Raw genomic sequence first — 22,226 nt, forward strand, 5'->3', positions numbered from 1 at the left:
TATAACCCCCTCCCTAGGGGACAGACAACAGAAAAATGGGTGAAGGGAGACATCGGTCAGTGTAAGACATGAAAAAAATTTTTAATTAATTATCAAGGGTTCATGAGGAAGTAAAGGTGGGAGAGGGAGGTAAATGAGCTAATACCACGGGCTCAAGTAGAGAGAAAATATTTTGAGAATGATGAGGGCAACAACTGTACACATGTGCTTGACACGATGTATGTATGTATGTATGTATTGGGATAAGAGTTGTATGATTTTCTTCAAAAAAAAAGATTCCCTAGGGGGAATCAAAGTAATCCACTCTTTAATGAGTAGAGGACTTACTCAGTCCAGGGAGGGGCCACCTACCCCTTAGGACCCTGCCTGAGTGTGGCCTTAGTAGAAATTGGGCTGCTAAGTTGTTAGGTCATGACATGCCTGTCAGGTCAGAGGACCTTGAACCAGTCCTGAAAGCTCTTTTGTCCAGCAATCTTGGTGTCCCAATCATGATCCCTTTCAGTATTTTTTAAAAATCATTTTATTAGGGGCTTGTACAGCTCTTATCACAATGCATCCGTGTCCAGCACATTTGTTGCCCTCATCATTCTCAAAACATTTGCTCTCCACGTGAGCCCTTAGTATCAGCATCTCATTTTCCCCCTCCCTCCCCGCTCCCCTCTCCCTCGTAAACCCCACTATGGAATCCCTAATTCGGTCTTTAATGCTTCAGGCAAGGCCATTCATGCTGCAGGTAACACGGTCAGAAAAAAATTCAATGGAGGCTCAATGTAGATTTAGGACTGGAATGGATTTGGGGCTTTTACTGTAAACCATGGTCTTCCACTAATTCAGAAATTTAAGCTCTCATATGGTTAAAGAAACGAGCACTCGGGTTTGTTTCCTGAACATGACATGCTTGCTTACATTTTAGGATGTTGGTCCTCCTTTTAATTAAATCAAACAGCAAATTGGATCCAAGTCACGGCCAGTCCTACTAACTTATCTCCCAAGGAAGAGATCCCATCACTCAACCACTAAACAAAACACAGGTTGGCTACGGTATGTGGAGTTGATCGAAATGGGGTCAAAAGCAGCCAGGGTGTGCCTCTACGCATAGCATTTGTGCATCGCTGTAGAAGGTGAGCCGTCGGTGTCATGTGCGCCTGCGCAGCAGCGCAGGTGCGCCGAGAAACAGCTAACTGCAATCGTCGACTCGAGAGCTTCAGGTTCTTCGGTTGGCGAGCCGCCGTTTCGATTCCGAGCACCTAGAATCTAAACCTGACAGGTAATCTGCCACGCCCTTGCCTCCTCCCACCCCGAGCTCTTCACTAGTTCCAATATCGTCAGGCCTCACGTCACGGCCTGCGGATAGCCGCTTGGCCACACCCCTCAACATACTAGGCCGCATCTCATTGGTGAGTAAAGGGATTAGTCCCGCCCCTGGCGCTGACGCCAGCCGCCACGTATCGCGTTTTTACGTGTCTCCGGCCTCAGAGCGGAAGTTACTCCAGGAACTCCCGAGAGAAAGACAGATCCGCGCAGATCTTCGCTGTCCCGGGAAAGTGGGAAGGCGTACGGCATTGGAAGGCGCCGGAAGTGGTCGCACTCAGCAGTGGTGGGAGCGGGATTGGCGAGCCGCTTCTCTCGGCGATACGGCTGGGCGCCTCGGTTAGGCTCGGTCGGCCTTTTCCGGGAGCCTGCCCCTGTCTGCCCCCTCGGCCAACATGGATTTCAGGGAAATTCTCATGATCGCTTCCAAAGGACAAGGTGTCAACAATGTGCCGGTAAGTCCATCATCGAGCTGGGGCTGAGACCTCGGTCTCCCCACTGCGTGCGCGAGTGTGAGAGACCCCAGTTGTCAAGTTCGAAATATGTGGCCCACGATGGAACTTCCAGGCCCGTTTGTCCCGAAAGAGGAAAGAGCCGGACTCCTTCACTGTTTTCCTGGCGCTTACACTGCTCCGAGTTCAGGGTCGATGGGGGGCTTGCTGGAGTCTGGAGACCGGAGCCCTGTTAGTGGGTCTCTGCGGCTAAGTTACTCTGGCAACGTGGACTTTAGCTGTTGAGTGTTTTAGTTAGAGTTGCACGAAAGGTGGTGAGTGGAGCTGGGCCTGACACTCATTGTAATCTAGCGCAGAGAATTTCTGGTTTCGGCGTAGATTTCAGCCCAAAGGTTAGCGATGGGAAGCTGGAACCATGAATGTGTAGGGTAGATGAAGAGTTTCAACGACTTGGCCTGATGGACTTTTTTTGCTGGTTTTCTCACTCATCTTGGGATCAAATTTTTAGTTCTTTTATCCCGCCTCCCCCTACCCCACCCCCTAAGCTGAGTTACACTTTATTTAATGTAATTTCAAAAAGGATGTGTCTGGAAGTAATGTTGCTGGGTTTACGTGCTGGAAAAATTGACGCTAAGATTTTTGCGTGGAATAGGTGGGATTTTTAAAGTGATTTCTCGGGTGCACTGTATGATGTATCCCATCATACCAATCAAAAGGGTGATTGAATTATCGCCTGGTTAAAAAGGAGATTGCCTTTTGTATTAGGAAGAGAAGTTGAGCTAATTCCAGAAAAATCTTTGGCCACCATCAGCAAAGTATCAGCTTCCCTTTACTTCTGGCCTTCCATGTTGTAGACTGAAATCTAGATCCCATTTACTCAGTAGGTGTTTGCCAGTCCCCTGCGCTACAGATAACATCGAAAGACTAAATTTCAAGTGACTGCTAGTGGTGGAGAGCACTTGGCCTACAGGGATATGGCTTTTTTGCATAAACGAATCATTTCTGGTACCCACAGCACAGCTGTGAACCATGAATTGCATTGTGATACTTTTGGTTTGAGTATGAGGGGTGGAACTCAAATCGCTCTTGTTGAAATCCATTCAGCTGGAAACTGTTAAGCTCTCACAAGGTGCCCTGTGTTTCTTACATATTTGTGTATCGTAATGTTAATTCACCCCACCCCACCACCACCCCCCGTTGGCATTTTGTCTTCTGAGAATAGCTTCTTTTTTTTACCCCTTGGAAAATATTGAAAAATAATTTTATGAGCCAGGAAACTCCAAACTCACTGCTATTGAGTCTATTTCAGCTCATGGCAATTCCTTTATTATACCAAAAGAATAAACCAAACCTGCTGTCATCAAGTTGACTTTGACTCATAAGGGCCCTCCGTGTAGGACAGTAGAACTGCTCCCTAAGTCTTCAATCTGTGAGTGGAGACCCCTTTGGGGGGGGTTGTCGAATGACCCTTTCACAGGGGTCGCCAAAATTACAGTTAGGAAGTAGCAACAAAAATAATGTTATGGTTGGGGGAGTCACCACCACATGAGGAATCGTCTCAAAGGGTCTTGGCATGAGGAAGGTTGAGAACCACTGCTCTACATCACATGGAGCAGCTGGTGGGTTGCAACCATGGACCTTTCAAATAGCAGTTGAGGGCCTTAAACCCATGCATCACCAGGGCTCTTTAGTCATCCCTAATCCCAAGTACTGTAAGAAGTCTTTCCCTTAAACCATGAGTCATAAGTTCTGCAGGTTGAAGCTATGGGAATCAGATCTTTGTCACCTGCAACAACAGAATTAGTTTCTGCATCTGTAAATATTCTAGGTAAGTCGATATTGGATGTGGTGATCACTCCTCTTTGCATAATTCCATCCATCCTAGAGCTTCCCGAGTTTCAGTGGAGGTCAAGCACAGATACTCCTAGCATTGCTGCACAGGAGTCTCCTGTGGGAGAATCACAACTTTATAAAAGGGTGCTTCCCCTGTCTCCCCAGCTGTCAAAGAAGCTAGCAAGCCCAGACCAGCATTTGGCTTATTTGTCCATTTAAGACACGTGTAGGACAGTCACAACAGGACATTTTGAGGAATAGGGCAGGAATTGTAGTTAGATTAGGTGGTTAAATTTAATCCAACATATTGTTCCAACTCTGTTGATGCAATTATCTAAGCTGGCTTTTTGTTTCTTCCAACTCTAAGGAAGGCTTTTAGAATAATCTCAATGTAAGCAGTGTGTACCAGAGGGCTTCAGAAAGTTCATGGAGAAATTCCGTTGCCTTTTAATCCCTTTTCCCCTCAGAGAAAGCCCAGGAAAACGGCTTCCTTTCTTCAGTAGTTTTCCTTTTTTTTCAAGATGGGCAGAGGCACATTCTTATGAAATACATTGTGTTGCAAACAATATAAAATATTAATAAATCCCTGTGTGCCCACACCCTATACTTGACATCTATTATTAACATTTTACCATATCCATATATTTTTAGAAGAGCTAATTCCTACTGGATTCAGTTGAAGATTCTCCCAATCCACTTTTTTAAAATTATCAGATGTAAGCATAAATGTAAAGACTATACAGAGTAACAGAATATTACAAGCTCTATAACCACCACACAGGTCAAAAATCAACCTTGCCAATGGCCTTCCATTCCTCACATACACATACACTGCTTAGCATAGACTCTGCTGACTGGTTGTGTGAAGATGACTGGCCTAGGTCTGAATTAAAGCTCCACTTAAAAACTTAAATTTTAGCTGGTCCTAAATTCTCCTTTCTGCTTTACCAGGAATAAAACACCCACTGCCATTGAGTTGACTCAAGCTTATAGCAACCCCATATAGGGTTTCTGAGACTGTAAGTCTTTATGGGTGCAGACAGCCTTGTCTTTCTCCCACGGAACCACTGGTCTTGTGGGTAACAGCACCATACCTAACCTACAGCAGCACCACAGCTCCTGAAAGTATTGCTACAAAGAGAGCCTGTAATTTAGAGTCTGGCCTATAACTTCTGGTAAAACATTAACCTCCCTCAGCAAACAACAGAGGCAAGGATGTGATTTATGAACAAGTCTTCCAAGAATGGTCTTGGGGGGAATGCTTGTGCTGTGTGTCCCCGGAAGAGTATAAATGTAGATATTTCGAAACATCACTTACTATGGTAACTTGAAGTCTATGGTGGAAAGATGGCTAGCCTTATAAAACTTTAACTTGCTAGTGCCTTATACAGGAGCCCTGGTGGCATTGTGGGTTACACATCGGGCTCCTAACCATAAGGTCAGCAGTTCAAAACCACCAGCCACTCCATGGAAGAAAACTAAAGCTTTTTATGTTCATACAGTGTTATAGTCTTGGAAACCCACAAGGACAGTTCGTTCTACCCTGTCCCACAGGGTCACTATCAGTCAGGATTGACTCCGTGGCAGTGAGTTTGGTTTAGGAGTGTAGTCTTATATGGGAGAAAGATGAGGCTTTCCACTCTCGTAAAGATTTACAGAATTGGAACTCACAGGAGCAGCTCTACTGCCCTACAGGTTTGCCATCCACTTAATGGCAGTGAATTTGAGTATATTGCCTTTTAACCACATATAATTCAAAATTCCATGACTGTGGTGGTGTTGTTTTTTCTGTAAAAAAAAAAAAAGCTCACCTCTCCCTCAAAATGTTGGAACTCTATGTGAGTTGCAATGTGTTGTCTGGCTGAAACTGTATCCATCCACCAACCAGTAACATACTTTGCTTTCACTTGTGAGAATCTAAGTTGGGTCCCGGGAAGTTGGTGGTTTGGGAAGCACAGAGGTTTTGTAGTAGTGCGCTACCATGGCTATAGCCTTCCAGTGGGAGACCAGAACTTGGTTTAGCCTTTGGTCTTTGGTTTCTGAAAACAGCCAGGCAGTACTTAAAAGTTGCCTTTGAGTGGATCAGAGTGGATTCTGATTCGATCCTCTGAGGCCTTAAATCTTTGCAGAAGCAGATAACCTCCTTCTCCTGCAGAGCCGCTGGTGGGTTTGAGCCCTTGAGCTTGTGGCTAGCAGGCCAGTGCTTACCAAGCAGTGCCACCAGGGCTCCTGGGCAGCACTTCACCATGTATGATTCGGGTAGGGCTGCACAGGCGCCACAACAACCCCCCAAAAGGAGGGGAGTGCGATGGAATCATTGGTTTATGTGTGTGTATTGAAGCTCCAGTTGTGTGTACATTGAGGTCCTAGGGACTTATAAGGAAGTCTGGGCTTTAAAGATCTCTTTTGTTTGTTTGTTTTCCCGTGGTATGACCTCCTGCTTGGAACTCTCCCCTATCTGGCTTGATGGGTAGCTGCAAGAATAGATAATAGTCTCTTTGGGGGAAAAAATAGTCTCTTTGAATTTTGTATGTCTTTCAGAGAATTAACAAACCAACACGGGGCATAAATGATGCTAATTCAGAGGAGGGATGAGGGGGGCTGTGCAGGCAGTCTCAAGGACAGAGTCCTACTAATGTGGGGAGCTTTGGGTGGCTGGGTGACACGGCTATGTGGACAGCGTTGGAAAAGGATAGTTTTAGCTGGTGACCTCGCGTCAGGGTTTCACTTAAAGGTGGCAGCTGGATTCGTGCTGCTTCTTGGGCAATTAGTCGTGAAGGCGGGGCTTGCCCTTTGCCTGTGCAGCCCACAGTGCAGATTAATCTTCCCGTTTCAGTCATGCTCTTCCGTCACCTTCCATTTGGACCCTACCAGATTTCAGTCCACAAAGAGCAGGGCTTTGTTCAAGGAAATCCGGTGACTAGCTGGCATTGATGAGACGAAAATAATAACGTAGAGGAGGCTGAGGTCCGTCACTCCTGTGCACTCTGCAGAGCTTGATTTAAAAGATGTTGGTCATCGCCCCTTGAAAAGGAGTACGCAGCATTTCCTTTGAAAAGAAAGGCCATTTTAGAATGTTTCTGTCAAAATTAAAGTAGGATTGCATCATATCTGGAAACATTAGACACACAGTCATTTCCCGGTGGAAAACTGAATACACAATAACAGCTGATCAAGGTGATGTAACCAGTCATTGTCATTATGCTCTGTTTTCACTAAAGGGCAAAAGATATTTTTGTAACCTGAATTTAAGATTTTTTTCTCCCTGGGGTTTCTCTACCAAAAACAAAATGGTTGTGCTCTTTGGATACAGTAGTAGAATTTAGAACATGGACTCTTGTTAAGCTTCACCTGCTATAATTGTGTGTGTGTTTGTAGCGGGGTGGTGGAGGATGGGGGGAGATGGAAGGTGATTTGTGCCTCAAATTCTTGCCTTCCAAGTGGAACAACCTCGTTTGATTCGGGCCGGTCCACTTAAAGTACAGGCAGCACTTGCCTGTCAGTGGACCCTTAACTATTGCTCCAATGCGGAACAGCTTTCAAGGAAGCTTCCAGACCAAGACATACTTGGCAAAAGGCCTGGCTGGTGATTCTGATAGTCAGTCACTGAAAACCCTAAGGGTTAAAAGACCATCCCTATGTGCCTGGGGTTGCCAAGACAACCTGCAACAACAAACAGTGAAAATCATCCCAGACATGTAAGGTAGCTATGATGTGATGCTTAAACTGACAGATGAGAAAAGCCTTTGTGAGGAATCAGATAGACAAAGGGACTTCCAAAAGTTCATGGGAAAACTCCATGATCTCTAAAAAAAAATTTTAGAGGAAGGTTTACACAGCTGATCATTGTTGGCACATTCCATGCTTCATGTCTAAACAACCAAGATTTGAGGGGTATAAGGGGGCGGGTGTAGCAATTAAGCGTCAAAACCAAACCAGACTCACTACAATTGAGTCGATGCTGACTCATGGAGACTCCCTGTGGGTTTGCATGTGTACAGCAGTAGAAAGCCCAGTCTTTCTACCTTAGAGCGGCTGGTGGTTTCAGACTGAGCCATGGGATGCGTCTGATACTACACTGGACGTTCAGATAAAGAAGTGGAGCGTCTGATGATTTTGGAGGGGGTGTGGTGGAGACTGAGGAGTCCTGGAACCAGTCCCTACCTCACCCTAGGATAAAGAGGGACGACTGGTTTGAATGTAACAGGAAAGGTGCCAAGCTCCAAATACTGAACAAAATATGAACAGAAGTCATTTATATAGAAGTTACTGTTCATTTTAAAGAAATGAATGTTTTGTTAAACAAGTTTCTGCAGGCCATCAGTTTGCAACCCTTGGTTTATAACATATTACAACTTTGGAATGGAGCTGACTGGTCCAGAGTTGGGGGCAGCTTTGAATTTCTAACATAAAGCAATACGAGGGAGTCCTGTAAGAACTACTGCCACCTTACAGCCACAAAGATTTTGTTGTTTCTCTTCCCCATCACTACCCAGAGAATCTGTTTCTAAATAATAGTGGCGATAATTTAGCAGTTAGCATTGGTAGTGCTTACTCTGTGCCTGTTCTAAGCACTGTGTGCATATTACTTACTATAATATAATCCCTTTGGCAACCATATAAGGGGGATCACTTTATAAATGAGGAAAGTAAGGCCCAGAGAGGCACAAAACTTGTCCAAGATCACATAGCTAAGAAAGGACCCAGTAGGGAATCCAAACTGAGTAGTCCAACTGCAGCGTCTTGCTCTTCATCACGACCCTGCGCTGAGGATAGGGTCGTGAGGAATGTTGTCCTTTACCCCTGAACACAGTGTAAGCCTGTTCAGATTTGTTGGTGACATATCTCAGTGTACGGTTTCATGGGAGGGAAGTTTCAAGGGCAGAACCAACAGGTGTTGGAATCTTTGAATTGAGACAGATCTGCAGCATAGTTTAGAGAAATAGTGAGTTTGAATGTACTGAAGGATAAGATCGGAAGTTCCATTCTAGCATTCTTGTCCAGGAGACAGGTGAAAATTAGGGAGTGGCCCTTAGGATCCAGGTTAGACTGGAGATGAAAGTGCTGAGCTTAATTTAGGATTGAGACAAAATATACCCTGTTGGGGGGAGGCAGGAGATCTGTATTCCATTGTAACTCAGCTGCAGGCCGAGTGCCTTCTAGAAAGCACAGTTGTCTTTTATGCAAATACAAGGAGCAAATCTGTTTTAAAGTAGCGTAAATTTTCTAGGTCTTTTGGCTTCAGAATTGCATATTTTGCCGAGATTTCTAACACAGCATTTGGATGCCACACGTGTCACTGCTGTGGACCATTCATGGGGGCAGCAGAATGGTGGAGTTGGCTTTCAGGGTAGTGAAATGGGTACACGTGGGATAAAAGACACTCTTGTGCTGCTGTTTTCATGAAGCTCAACAGTAACGCGCCTGGTGCCTTGAATCAGATTGTAGATTGGGGTGTGCATCTTGCTGTGCTGCTGCTAAAGCTGAATGTGACCATCTGATGCAGGGGGAAGTCAGCCTTCTTAAAGAGAATATAATGGGATCCTAGCCTGGGGCTTCTTTTTCTAAACATGTGATTCTCTATGGAGATCCCTGTGCAGGGGGGAGAGATTGCCTTATAAAGTAATCTAATACAGGAACTTTTTTGAAACCATTGTCTGATTGCCACCCCATTTTGAAAGGTGTCACCAGCGCAGTGTTAAGCTCTGTGGCTGTATACCCAGAAGGAATTACAGCATACGTCCACACGCAAACTTGTGCACCGTTCTTCATGATAGCCAAGAGGTGGAAGCAGTCCACATGTTCATCAGCTCATGAATGAATGAATAAAATGTATATAAAGCGGAATATTATTCAGCCATAAAAATAAATTAAATAACAGGAAATGCTACTACAAAAATGAACTGTAAACCCATGCTAAGTGAAAGAGACCAGTCACAAAGGACACACGCTGCATGGTTTCTATCAAAAGCCGAGACCAGGCAAATCTATAGCAACAGAAAGTAGATTAGCGGGCTGGCAGCGTGTGTAACCACAGCAAGGCCAGCAGTTTGAACGCACAGGCAGCCCTCCCTTCGGGAGAAAGATTTGTGGTCTCAGAACCCCCAGAGGGCAGTTTCATAGAGTCTGAATCACCTTGATGGCACCTTGAGTCTTTTTAGAGGGCTGGGAAGTATGGGGGGAAAGGAGTATGGGGCCGGGGTTTCGTTCTGGGATGATGAAAACGCCCCCGTTTCAGAATGTGGTGACAGTTAGCCAACTCTGTGACTATCATGAAAAGGTCATTGGCTTCTCCGTGAACGTTCTGAAGTCTCTTCATACTAGAAGCTATTTTCATCTCCACATTACTTAAATGGGTGAGTTCTATCTCGATGAGATGTGGGATTTCTCTCTTTTTTTGGGGGGGGGAGGGGGCGGGATTTCTTTGAAAACAATCTTTTGCCTGCAGACTCCTTCTCCCCACTCCCCAGATCCAGCCCATAGATTTATAGGTTTTGGAGGTAAACTTTAAGAGACTGCTGCCATTTTCTTCAAGTATCTGAGCTTTTGAGCTACAGGGACTATGTGGTTGTTAGGTGTGGTCCAGTCCTTCCCGACTCACAGCGACCCTGTGTACAACACTGCCCGTCCTGCACCAACCCCACAGCAAGCCCACACGAAGCCATTAGTTCCGGCGCAGTGCCGATCTCACCCTGCTGTTTTGGTGTTTAATTGAGTACTACCAATCTTAAAGATTTGTTGAATTCCTTCAGTCCCCGGGGTAAAACAAAAAGTACTGCAGAAGGGTTGAGTTAAATATGAGGTGGGTTTCTCCTCAAATGACAGCTGTTTAAAAGGACCAGAATCTCAGGAACAGAACTGCTGAGAGGGGGAAAGCTGACAGTGATTTGGGGGATTCTGTTCTGAGCCCTGCGTCCTGTTTCCTGGCCCAGTGTTCTGAAGTCAGTGCGTGGGGAAGCTTAGTCCACATACCCCCAGCCAGGCCGTGGCTTTACGTGCTGCACAAACACTTTGCATTTTAAGACTGCCTATTTTAATATGGGTTGGAAAACTAGCCTTTGACGGATACTGTTGTTTAAGGTAAACCTGTCATCATAGATCATTTTGTTACCTCGAAGTCTTATTTTTTTTCCAGTAAGTCTATTTTTAATGAGTACCACAGGTGGTGCACCAGGAAGATATCATAAAGGTGGAATGTGAACAGAATCATGCCTCAGCTTTTCCTTTTGGGTCTCAGTCGTTTTTCTACTAGTCAGTGCCTCCTTATTGATCTCTTGAGGCCAGACTTGATTTAGGATATGAACCTGTGAGCTCCAGGGTCGACATAGATAAGACCTCCTAACGTCCTGTTCACAAAAACACTCCCTTTCTTTGTTTCCAAATCTCCCTGGGTGGACTGTGTCCCTCTGCTTAGGCTCTCCCCTACCACAGTGAAAGGTGAGCTACTTGTACTCTGGATTTAGGAGTCCTTTCCTGTGAACCAGCGCTGTAGTATATAGCTAATTAGGTAAGCATTAATGCTTTCCTGTTCTCCTTGTTTTGTCTTTCAAATATTAAATATTGGGCTCCTATCTACGAAGGAAAGGAGCCTGATGGCACTGTGGATTAGGCATAGGGCTCCTAACCACAGGTCATCAGTTCTAACCCACCAACTGTTCCACAGGGGAGAGAGGTGACTGCCCTCACCCCGAACCCCCTTTCCTATGGAAAGATCTGCAAGTGCATTTACAATGGACCTCATTGTGAGCCAGGAGCCTAGGTGTCTGGAAAGGAACCTGGAGGCTTGCTCACTTCTGGGACCTGGCCCTGCCAGGGGTGTGTCACACTGGGCGCTGCTATTGGGCAGGATTTTCAGGTTGGATTAGGACCTGCTTCCGGGGCAAGCTGCTTCATTGGTAGACTAACAGCTGGAACTTCCAGCCTCTTTCAAGGTACTTCGTATCCGACAGCCTTGTAGTAAGCCCTCTAGATGGTTGCTTTTCATTGGAATCAGTTGGATGAGAGTGGGTATGGTAAGCTTGGGTCCTTTGGGAATCACTTTTTGGGTCCCTAAGTAGCTCATTTTTGTCCTCAGAAACGGAATTTTCTTTTTTTCAATAGCACAGCAACAGGTTTAGTGTATACGAGTAGTATCCGCCTAACAAAAAAACTCAAACTAAGCCTGCTGCTACCAACTGCCCCATAGGTTTATCTTTAGGGAAGCAGACTAGCATACCTTTCTCCCTCAGAGCCACTGGTGGGTTCGAACTGCTGGCCATTTGATCAGCAGCTGAACGCAGTCGTCGCTAGGCCACTTAGGGCTCCTCGACATCAGCTTAACAAGGCCAGAGGGAGGGCCTGTCACATTTTTTATTTTCTGGCAACAAAATGGTTGCAGAGATGATTCACCCGTGGTCCTGTGTTATTAGTGCTAAAGGTATACTTTCAAATGGTAGACATTTACAACCTGGAAGTTGATTTCCTTTCGTGGTTCACATTAACGTAATCCTAACTTTTGTCATGTCCTAATGAAGTCCATAAAGAGGGAAGGCCAGAGGAATACTGCCTGTGCAAGGAGAGTGCTAGTGCTGGGGCGGGCGGGGGGCGGAAAGCTGTCTCAAAGGGAGTTTTGTGTGGGGTGACTATTTCCTCTAGATCGGAGCTGCGGGGAAAGGTTACAGGGAATGGCCTCTGGGGACTGCTTGTTAGCCATGGTCTGTCCTTTGTCTTCTGCCAGTGGCAAAGTAAAATCTTGGTGTTTCCCCATTCCGAGCAAAAGAACCGACGAAGCCGGAAGTGTCTGCTAGAGAGGTATCTGGATTCGAGGAGCCAGCAGAGAACATGGTTGTGAGGTGTGGTTTATTCTGCTCGCTTGGAAAGCTTACCAGTAAACGGGGCGTTTCTGTTGGCCGGAGGGAGGTTAATGTTTTTGATGAGAATTGTAAAGCGTGTGCTACTTGGGGAACCCGTTCTGTTCTACCTGGTGACCTGTGAGGCACCCAGTCCAGGCCCCTTTTTGTAAACCAGCCCTAACACTGCCTTCAGAATTGTTCGCTGATCAGATTACCTGGGATGATACAGAGCAACCTTACACGTAAAAATCCCCCAAGTTTTGTTTTTTTTAAATCATTTTATTGGGGGGCTTTTATAAATCTTATGACATTTCATCATTCAGTTGTATTAAGCACACTTGTACATATGTTGCCATCAACATTTCCAAAACGTTTTCTTTCTACTTGAGCCCTTGGTATCAGCTCCTCTTTTTTCCCCTCCCTCCCTCCTGAATTCTTGATCAATAATATATTATTGTTGTTATTTTGTGTTGTACACTGTCCGTTGTCTCTCTTCACCCACATTTATGTTATTTTTCCCCTGGAGGGTGGACTATATATCCAACCTTGTGATGGGTTCCCCTCCCACCCACCCCCACCATCCTCCTACCTACATGATATCGCTACTATGCTATTCCTGAGGGTTTTATCTGTCCTGAATTCCATGTGTTGAAAGCTCTTATCTGTACCGATGTGTCTTACAGCTCTTATAACAATCCATACATAAATTGTATCAAGCATATTTGGACATATGTTGCCATCATCATTTTCTAAACATTTACTTTCTATTTGAACCCTTGATATCCTGACATTTTTTAGATAAACTTTAAGATAAGTTATATGTATCTCATAATTTTTCAGAATTGGATTTTCAGTCAACATTTAAACTTTAGTGTTTTGCATAGATTTGTACAGTATCATTGTTTATAACTTCTACTCTTTTTTTTTTTTTTTTTAAATTTAGAAAAGGTACAGTTTGGCAGTGGGGCCTCCCAAAAAGGACCCAAAAGTTAAAGGTGTCCAATCAGCAGCAGTACAAGCTTTCCTCAGAAGGAAAGAAGAGGAGCTCCAACGGAAAGGTATGTGTCTGTGTCCTTACTCCACTTCCACAACACCAAAGCCAACCCAAACCTCCGACCTTCTGCACAGAGCAGAGTACAGCTGCCCTGCACTGTGCCCACGGCTGTTTGCGGTTCTGAGAGGAGGCTGCCGTACCTTTCTTCCACGTTGTTCCTGGTAGGTTTGAGCTTCCACCATTTCAGCTAGCTGTCTAGCACCGAACCACAGCACCTCCGGGCCTCCTTCACAGCCAGCTTGCATGTAACCAGTGGATCGTTGAAAAACATAACAGGCCTTCTCTGTGCTCTTGGGTTGATCTTTGGTATAGATGTTGTCTCTTATTCCCCTTTCAGGACAAGCTTAGGGGACAGTGGCTGTCTTCTAATTGGCCAGTTTGTCCCTAAGCGCCATTCCTTTCCTTGTTGTGGATCTTCTTCTGTTTTGTATTTTGGCTTATTGAGACTGCTCTCTTAACTGTTAAAATAGGGACAGTTTACGAGCACCATCAATCCCAAGACGCATTTTTATATTATGAAAATGACACGTAAATTAATTTTAAACATTTATTTTTAATGACAGTTGCTAAGTAGATGTTAATATTCTTAGTACATTTCTTTGCCACAACAGTGTTCTGTACTTAAGGAGTGCCCTGGTGGTGCAGTGGGAGGCAGACTTGCCTTTCTGCGCCTGTAAATAGTTGCTGTCTGGGACCCCAGAGGCAGTTCTACCGTGTCCTATAGGGTTGCTGTGAGTCAGATGCAGCTGGAGGGCAGTGGGTTTGGTTTTGTTTTGGTGGCATATTGGGTACTAATGGGCCCCTAACCTCAAGGTCAGTAGTACAAACCCACCCCACGAGCTGTGTCTCAGTAGAAAGGTGAAGCTGTCTGTTCCCATCAAGATTTACAGCCTAGGAAACCCGGAAGTCTCTAGTCCTCTGCCGGGTAGGGTCACTCTGAGTTGGAATCAACTTGATGGCAGTGAGCTTGGGTTTTGGTGTTTTCTATATTTCAAGCTAAAAACCAAGTCGCCCACTTGCTTAGTCATATAGAAAAACCCTATGTGTGAAGATGACTCAACTGATGCTTATTTAAATTACTTCCTTATTTGATGTCTTAGATGTCCTTAAATTGTAATTTGAACACTGCTTGTGTCTCGGTATGTTTCGGCCATTGATTCAGATAAACATACTGCTTTTTAAAAATATATAGCATTTTATTTGTGTTTATGTTGAAAGTTTGCACAGCAAATTAGGTTCCCATTTACCAGTTTCCCCCCATATCATTCCATGAGAGTAGTTACCATATATACTCGTGTATAAGCCAAGTTTTTTCAGCACATTTTTATGCCATGTTTTGTGGTGAAATTAGGTGCCTCGGGTGATATTCGGGTCGGCTTATACTTGAGTATATATGGTACATTGATCGCAAGGTTCTCATTCTCATCCTTTCTGTGTGATTGTACTATTTTTAGTCCTCTGCTTTTTCAGCCCCCTCACCTTCTTATCTGCTTTAAGCTACTTGCCACTTGGTTTTATATAGATGATTGTTTTTAGAGGCGCTCATTACTCAGGGGTGATAGTCATTTTATCTGCCTATCTGTTGTTTAGCTAAAAAGTGACCATAGGGTTTCTTTTGGCTTAATATTTGCAAAATATCTCAGGATGATAGTTGTAGGGAGTCTTCTAGTCTCGACTGATTTGGTAAGCCTGGACTTCTTAAGAATTCGAGTTCTGTTTGTGTTTCTCTCACCCCACCCCCCTACCCCCCAAAAAAGAAAGAAATCCATCTACTGGTCCTGATAGAACTCTCAGTAATGATACTAAGGCGTCATCTACTTCTTGGGTCTCAACAGTAGAGGAGGACATGATTTGTGTAGACTGTCAGTCCTGTAGACAACGTTCTTTGGTTTCCTTTCCTCTTGTTTCGGATGGAGATCAGTCATTGTATCGTAGATGACTGCTTGAAAGCTTTTAAAACGCTAGATAGGACTCAACACATTGGTATGTAGCACATACATTCTGTGAACATATACTCTATGCCAGCCAACTGAGTTATCCCTTGAAACGGCTTCTAAGCCTTCACATTCTATAAAACCAATCTTACAAGGTGTTTGGTTATGTGTAAGAAGTATCTGTAACTGCATCTCAATGTGCTTTCCTTTCTGGATGGCTGTGTATGGGCATGCACGCGCATACCTGTAGCTATAACTGTGGGTCAGTCGAGAGTGTTGCTGCTAGGGCTCTAGTTCATACCCTCAGAGGTGTTGTCCAGACAAATGGTGTTGAAATATGTTTGCACTCAGTAGATGGGGCCAGGTCCATTCTCTCCTTAGCACAGCTGCCTTCTTATTTTAAAAAACAAGGCCCAGCAGGGATCTGCTGGCCAGTGAAATTCAAGAGAGGTGTCGCTCAGAAGGCGTGGTGACTCCTGGCTGGGATTCCACAGCGGAAATTGTGATAACCTTTCTCCATGGACTCCGGATAGTCACAGGGGCTGCTGTGCGTCAGAAATGACCCGACAGCGGTTTGTTTTATTTATTGCGAAGACATGTAAAGAACACTGGAAACCACCGTGGTGAGCAGCAATGCTGAGAAGCATGGTCCCGTCACAGTGTGTCTGCTCACTCGTCCAGGGGGGCAAGGGCTGTCCCAGGCAACAGTAGCGTACATTTTGATGTTTTTGCTGAATAAGCTTTCTGTGGTTATATGAAGACTTTTTGGCTTGCCCTCAATTATACGTGTTTGTTATATAAATTATGGGCTGAGAGAATGACATGCTCTTATTTCTACCCTTTCAGCTCTAGAGGAGAAAAGGAGAAAAGAAGATCTAGTGAAAAAGCGAATTGAGCTAAAACACGACAAGAAAGCAAGAGCCATGGCCAAGAGGACCAAGGATAATTTCCATGGTTACAATGGGGTTCCTGTTGAGGAGAAGACGAAGAAGAAGGTGGCAATGGAGAGCCACACTGGCCAGGGAACGGACCAGGAGTATGAGATGGAAGAGGAGGATGAATACTTAGAATACAATCAAGCAGAGTCTGACCAGGAATACGAGGAAGAGCAAGAGCCTCCCAAAGTTGAAAGCAAGCCAAAGGTCCCCCTTAAAAGTGCCCCACCACGTATGAACTTCACCGATCTACTCCGGCTAGCTGAGAAGAAGCAGTACGAGCCAGTGGAGATCAAGGTGGTGAAGAAAACCGAAGAGCGGCCGATGACTGCTGAGGAACTCCGGGAGCGAGAGTTCCTGGAGAGAAAGCATCAAAAAAGGAAAGAGACAGATGCAAGACCACCTCCAACTGGATCCAAGAAGACACCTCCTCAGAAAGATAGTGTGGGCGCAAAACTTGGCAAAAGTTCTGGGGACAAGGTTCCTTCTTCTAAGGGAACCCCCTTTCCTCCTGCTGAGAAGAAATCCAGACCCAGCACAGCCAGTGAGAAGCCGTTTGGTTTGTCATCATCTAAACCCATGTCAGGCGAAAGGACCAAGGCAGGGTCTGGCAATTGTTCCCAGCCCACCCTTCGTGAAGGCCAGGACAGACCTGTTTTCAATGGGGCAGGGAAGCCCCATTCTACCCAAAGTACCCAAAGGACTTCTGCCAGCGGCTCTCAGAAATCTGCTACTGAGCACAAAACCAAAAAACCTCCTTCCTGTCCTAGCCATTCCAGGCCTGGGCCCACAGTCACCCCAAACAACAAGGTGAAGAGTCCAGGTGTCAGGCAGCCAGGTAGCAGCTCTCACGCAGCCCCTGGACGCCCCAGTACAGGAACTAGCAGACCCGTCATGGGCTCTGACCCTGGGTCCAAGCGCCAAAATTGTAGCTCTAGCTCAGGACCTGACCGGTCCACCAGTGGGACCAAGAAGCCAGCAAGTGACTCATATCCTTCTGGGCGGACAGGCAGTGGCACAAGTGGTCCTGGGCGGCCTGCAAACACCTCCAGTGGTTCTGGGAAGCCTGCAGCCAGTTCCAGCGGCCCTGGGCGGCCCATCAGCAGTCCACCTGACCTTCGGCGACCATTGAGCAGTTCAGGGCCCTCCCCTGGGCGGTCAGTTGGCGGCCCTAGGAAATCAGGAAGTGGCGGAGTTTCCGCTGGAAGGACTATCATTAGACCAGCAAACAGCATGAGACATGGGCAAGCAGCTAGTTCTGGTCCTCCTGTAAAGCCCAGGTGCACTGTTGTCTCGGAAACAATTTCCTCCAAGAATATAATTTGTCGGTCAAGCAACGGACAGATGAATGGAATGAGACCTCTGCTATCTGGCCACAGACCTACCCAAGGTAATACTACTGCTCAACCTCAAAGTATGTTTTTGCCAATAGGAAATTAAGAGTACCTTGCTTTATAGAACTAGAGACCCTCTGACCCTTTCCCTTGTGTTTTTGATTGCACTTGAATGCATCCTGATGTTTCGCCTGCCCTGGTTTGGGAAAGTCTCTAGAAAAGGCTTTCTGTGTTCACCTGTAATGTCCCCAAACACCATAAACTTAGCTGTGTCGTTTGGAGACATGGTAAGTGCACACACAGATGAGGCTTTCTGCCCCACTAAAGAGTTACAGCCTTGGAAGCCCACAGGGGCAGTCAGCTCCATAGGAGTTGGGATTAGCTTGATGGCAGGTTAAGATCTTTATGCCAGCGAAGGAGCCTGGGTGGGGCCACCAGACTGTTAACCACAACGTCCCTGTCTACCCCTGTGAATCCATGCAATCTCAGAAATACTATCTCGGGTCACTGTGCAGTGGATACGACTTGACGGCAGTGGGGTCGTAGGTGTCTGTTCTTTCTACTGGACATTATGGAGCCCGAGGGACTGGTTGGTGACACCTGCTAGCTGCTAGATCATGGTAGTAGGCATTTGTTTTTAGGCACGATGAAGAATATGAGTGGGCTTCAGAATGTTCATGGAAAATTCCATCATCTCTTCATTCCATTTTCCCATGAACTTTTTTAAGCCCCCCTTGTATACAAAGAGACCAAACAAGAGGCTTCTTGCTTTAAATGCTCTAATTCAGCTGGACTAATCGTTCTCAAATAGACTGTGGCCGCAATGTCCAGAGGCCATTCTTATTTCCACAGTTGAAAGCAGGGGTGCTACTAAGTGCCTACACTTTCCAGAGTCTCCCATCCATTTCTGGTCTTTAAAATGTCTCAGTAAAATAATCGCATTTGCTTACAAATTCAATTTTAAGATGTTTGCAGCAGGGAAGCTGTAGTCATGATCCCATGTTGGGGGCCACCTGACAGGCCCTGAGTTTTAAAGAATACTGCCATACTGAGTTCTCAAAATCTGTGTACCTAGAACCCCACTGGAGGTGGTTTTAGTTGATCTGTAAAAATGGTTATTTTACTGCAACTTATTAAAGTGGTGAAACCTGACAAATTGTCAGTACTTCATAGTCAGCAGGATAAAAACTCTTTTAATGAGTGGCTTTTCAATTTTCAGGTTTTCAAAGGCTTCCCTTCCCCTCTGGTTACAAAAGACCTCGAGACTATGATGAGGAGGAAGATGAAGAGTACGACTCTGAAATGGACGACTTCATTGAGGACGAAGGAGAGCCTCAGGAAGAGATATCCAAGCACATTAGGGAAATCTTTGGCTATGACCGAAAAAAGTAAGGAAGGAGAGTGTTCGATTGTGTAATTCAGATTGTGGGGGAGAAAGAAACACTCGAAAGTAAGGGCATTGAATAGAATTCATAATCAGGAACACCTAGGTGGAGGTGGTTTTAATTACTTTTCGGCACTTAAAATGCAACACTTAGTTCGGAATCAATTGTTACTTCTATTAGGGCCAAAAAGTACCCCTTTTTAATGGGAGTCCATATAAAATGGTCATCGGACTTTGGGTGGCATATATTTAAATTCATTATATTTAATGAGTGAAGCAGCTTAATATAGTAGAAATAAATATATGCCACTCAAAGTCTGCTGACCATCCACATGCTGAAAACTGGTTTTACTGACACATGCTTTCCCTGGGTGTAAGGAGCCCTGGTGATACAGTCGTTAAAGTGTTTGGCTGCTCACCTTAAAAGTCAATGGTTCAAACCCACCAGGCACTCTGGCCGAAAGATGTGGTTGGTAACCTTGGAAACTAATGGGAAGATGCTACTCTGTCTTTTCGATTGTAAGACAAAGCAGACCTATCACAGTACTTATCAACCAGTAGTTAGAAGCCTGTGGAGCCCTGGTGGAAACTAATACTAACCTATGGAGTGAGTGGCAAATTGCCTCCTTGACTGAGACCAGACGAACTGGGTGGTTCCTTGCTGTCATGACTGATTGTTTTTGATCATTGACTCAAAAGAATCCTGATCACAAAGAGGAAAATGTGGAACAGAATTTCAAATAGTCATGAAATCCAGAAAAATCTAAATGAGTCCCTGAAACTATTGTCCTGAGATCATCTTTAAGCTTTAAACCAAAAATATCTCCTGAAGTTTTCTTGAAACCAAACAATAGTTTAATTAGTAAAAAAAAAATATCTGCCTTGAACACGGTGCTATTTAAAGACCTACGTGCATGTGATCAAATTGACAGCAGCAGCTGAGAGATAGCGGAGCACAGGGAGTTTATGTGAACAGTGGGGGTGCGGGGAAGGGCAGGAGCAACTGAGGAAAGGCAGGCCGAGTGGTTGACGATTCAGTGTCGCTGGAGTGTAGGTGTGGGATAGCGACATGTGCTGCTAGGTGTATTCTCAGCAGAAAGGATGAGGCTTTGATGCCGTTAGAAAACCGAGTCTTCGGTCTGTTTAACTCCCATTTCCTGTCATTAGGTACAAAGATGAAAGTGATTATGCCTTACGTTACATGGAGAGTACTTGGAAAGAACAGCAGAAAGAAGAGGCAAAGAGGTACGCCAAAACTTCACCCCCGTGTTAAAGTTGAAATGCCCTAAGTTTTGTCTGGGAGCAGAGGCTTTGGGTCACCTGGATCTGGACTCCAAGACTGCTTCACATTCGTAACCTAAGGCTGTAGTGTTTCCACTCAGGAAGTGTTTAGAGGACAGGTTCCCTATGCACGGAGCCACTCAGGGTAAGCCACAGTGTAGGCTAGGGACACCTCGACTCCATTTTTGGCCTGTTCCTGCTTTTTTCCCTCATTCCCTTCCCACAGCAGACACATCTCATCCTTGCTCACCTGCACTGCGGGTGCCCTGAGGGACCTGGAGTACACTGAAGTCCCTGAATCCTGCATAGCGTTTATAAATGACTATTTGCTTATGGTGCTAACTTGGGGAACTCATTCACCCAGAACACTAAGCCCCTTTCTCTGCCCTGCACTCCCCCCAGTCAGGAGAGAAATTATCAACTAAAACGTTGGGGAGAAGCATGAATAGGATGCCATTTATTTATTGAATAAATGCCCTTTCCTTTAATATTTGTTTTAGCTTTTTGAATGTGATGGTTTATGGAGCAAACCAGCTTTCTGTTTATTACTTTAACTGATTTTGGTGGCGTGCGAAATCTTTTTTCCACGACGTATATTCATTCCGTCGGTAGTCCTCAGCACCAGACATACCCACCCTGACTCCGCAGGTGCTGATCACTGGGTGGGGCGAGTAGGGAGGCAGGCTGAGTGCTGGCTGTGAGAGAAGACTCCAGTGCCCAGCGACTCGCACAGCTGGGGGCTAACACTGACGTTGTAAGCAGGGGAGCCTGCCTTATGGATGGAACGGAGCATGGGGTCCCCTCCCCAGCAGCTTGTGGCGGAGGAGTGGGGAGTGCAGGGAAGGGGCTCTGGGAGCAGTGATTTTCTTACCTTGTGTGACTCGTAGATTTTTGCCTCTCTGCAATTCCCTAATCTCATCTACTCAGAGTTCCTCGAACCTAAGCAGCATTTCCTCACATTTCTTATATTTGTTGGGGAGGGTTCAAGCAATAGTTTTAGTTGCCATTTCCCCGAATTCCTTTTACATTTTGCTTTGAAACCTAGTGGAAATCTTCCATGTATTAATAACATTTTTTTTTTGTGACAGTTTAAGACTTGGTATGCAGGAAGACTTAGAAGAAATGAGACGTGAAGAGGAAGAAATGAAACGTCAAAAGGCCAAGAGGCTAAAGCGGCGCTAGCTGCTGCTTTGACCTCTTGTGGCCTTCTGGAGACACTGCTGCAAGGACGGCTGCCTTCAGACGGAGGGCCCCTGGCATTTTTTATTTTTACTTGGGTTTTCAAGGAGAAGGACGCACACTGTGCAGGCTGTCATTTGAGCACAAAATATCTTAAACTCCTTTCCAGGGTGAAATCTTGTACCCTAGGTGATCCTGCTCACCGAATGCTCTTATGAAGGGAACTGTCCCACAGGTGCCAGCCTGGATCCCGATGAGCTATGCACACTGAAGGGGGGGTGGGGAGGGCAGTCCACAGCCAGCCAGTCTCCTGTTACACTTGAAAAGGAAAAAGGATTAGAGCTTGACTTGCGTGGTCCTGAGGTGTGACTAGGACATGGCCGAGCTCCCAATTAGGCTGACTTTTTATGAGGAACTGGTGGCCCTCCCATGAGTGCTGCCAGCAAGGAAGTGACCTGCCCTAACCTATATGTTTAGATTGAGAACTTGAAGATGTAGTGTAGGCTTTAATTATATGGATACCATCCCTCTGATGTTAAAGTTTAAAATATTAGAATAAATTGTATTCTGCATACTATTCATGGATTTGATGTGGAACATTCTTCATCACTAATGTAGGGGATAAGCAATTAATAAGGTAAACTACTAGTTATGCCACTTAATATTCTTTCCCTTTCAGATGGATTGTTAACTGTGTT

The 22,226-nt window shown here is 45.3% G+C and overlaps 1 protein-coding gene across 1 annotated transcript; it reads left to right on the forward strand.

The window, feature by feature from the left end:
- The first annotated feature begins 1,513 nt into the window (after nucleotides 1–1,513).
- On the forward strand, nucleotides 1,514–22,105 carry SPTY2D1 (SPT2 chromatin protein domain containing 1). Its single transcript, XM_004711592.2, has 6 exons — nucleotides 1,514–1,766; nucleotides 13,371–13,485; nucleotides 16,262–17,740; nucleotides 18,904–19,072; nucleotides 20,236–20,313; nucleotides 21,438–22,105. Exons 1-6 carry the CDS (start codon nucleotides 1,707–1,709, stop codon nucleotides 21,529–21,531), a joined length of 1,995 nt encoding a protein of 664 aa, XP_004711649.1. The 5' UTR covers nucleotides 1,514–1,706; the 3' UTR covers nucleotides 21,532–22,105.
- The last annotated feature ends 121 nt before the right edge of the window (nucleotides 22,106–22,226 follow it).

The sequence above is a fragment of the Echinops telfairi genome, unplaced genomic scaffold (assembly GCF_000313985.2).
Source record: "Echinops telfairi isolate 266 unplaced genomic scaffold, ASM31398v2 ScPeMD7_60;HRSCAF=208, whole genome shotgun sequence".
Lineage (NCBI taxonomy): Eukaryota > Metazoa > Chordata > Mammalia > Afrosoricida > Tenrecidae > Echinops > Echinops telfairi.

Excerpts from the sequence above, each read along its gene's own strand:
- SPTY2D1 (XM_004711592.2), top strand. The coding sequence starts at position 1,707 with ATGGATTTCAGGGAAATTCTCATGATCGCTTCCAAAGGACAAGGTGTC. Across the intron at positions 13,486-16,261 it reads AGAGGAGCTCCAACGGAAAG|CTCTAGAGGAGAAAAGGAGA; the intron begins GTATGTGTCTGT and ends CTACCCTTTCAG. Across the intron at positions 19,073-20,235 it reads TTTGGCTATGACCGAAAAAA|GTACAAAGATGAAAGTGATT; the intron begins GTAAGGAAGGAG and ends TCCTGTCATTAG.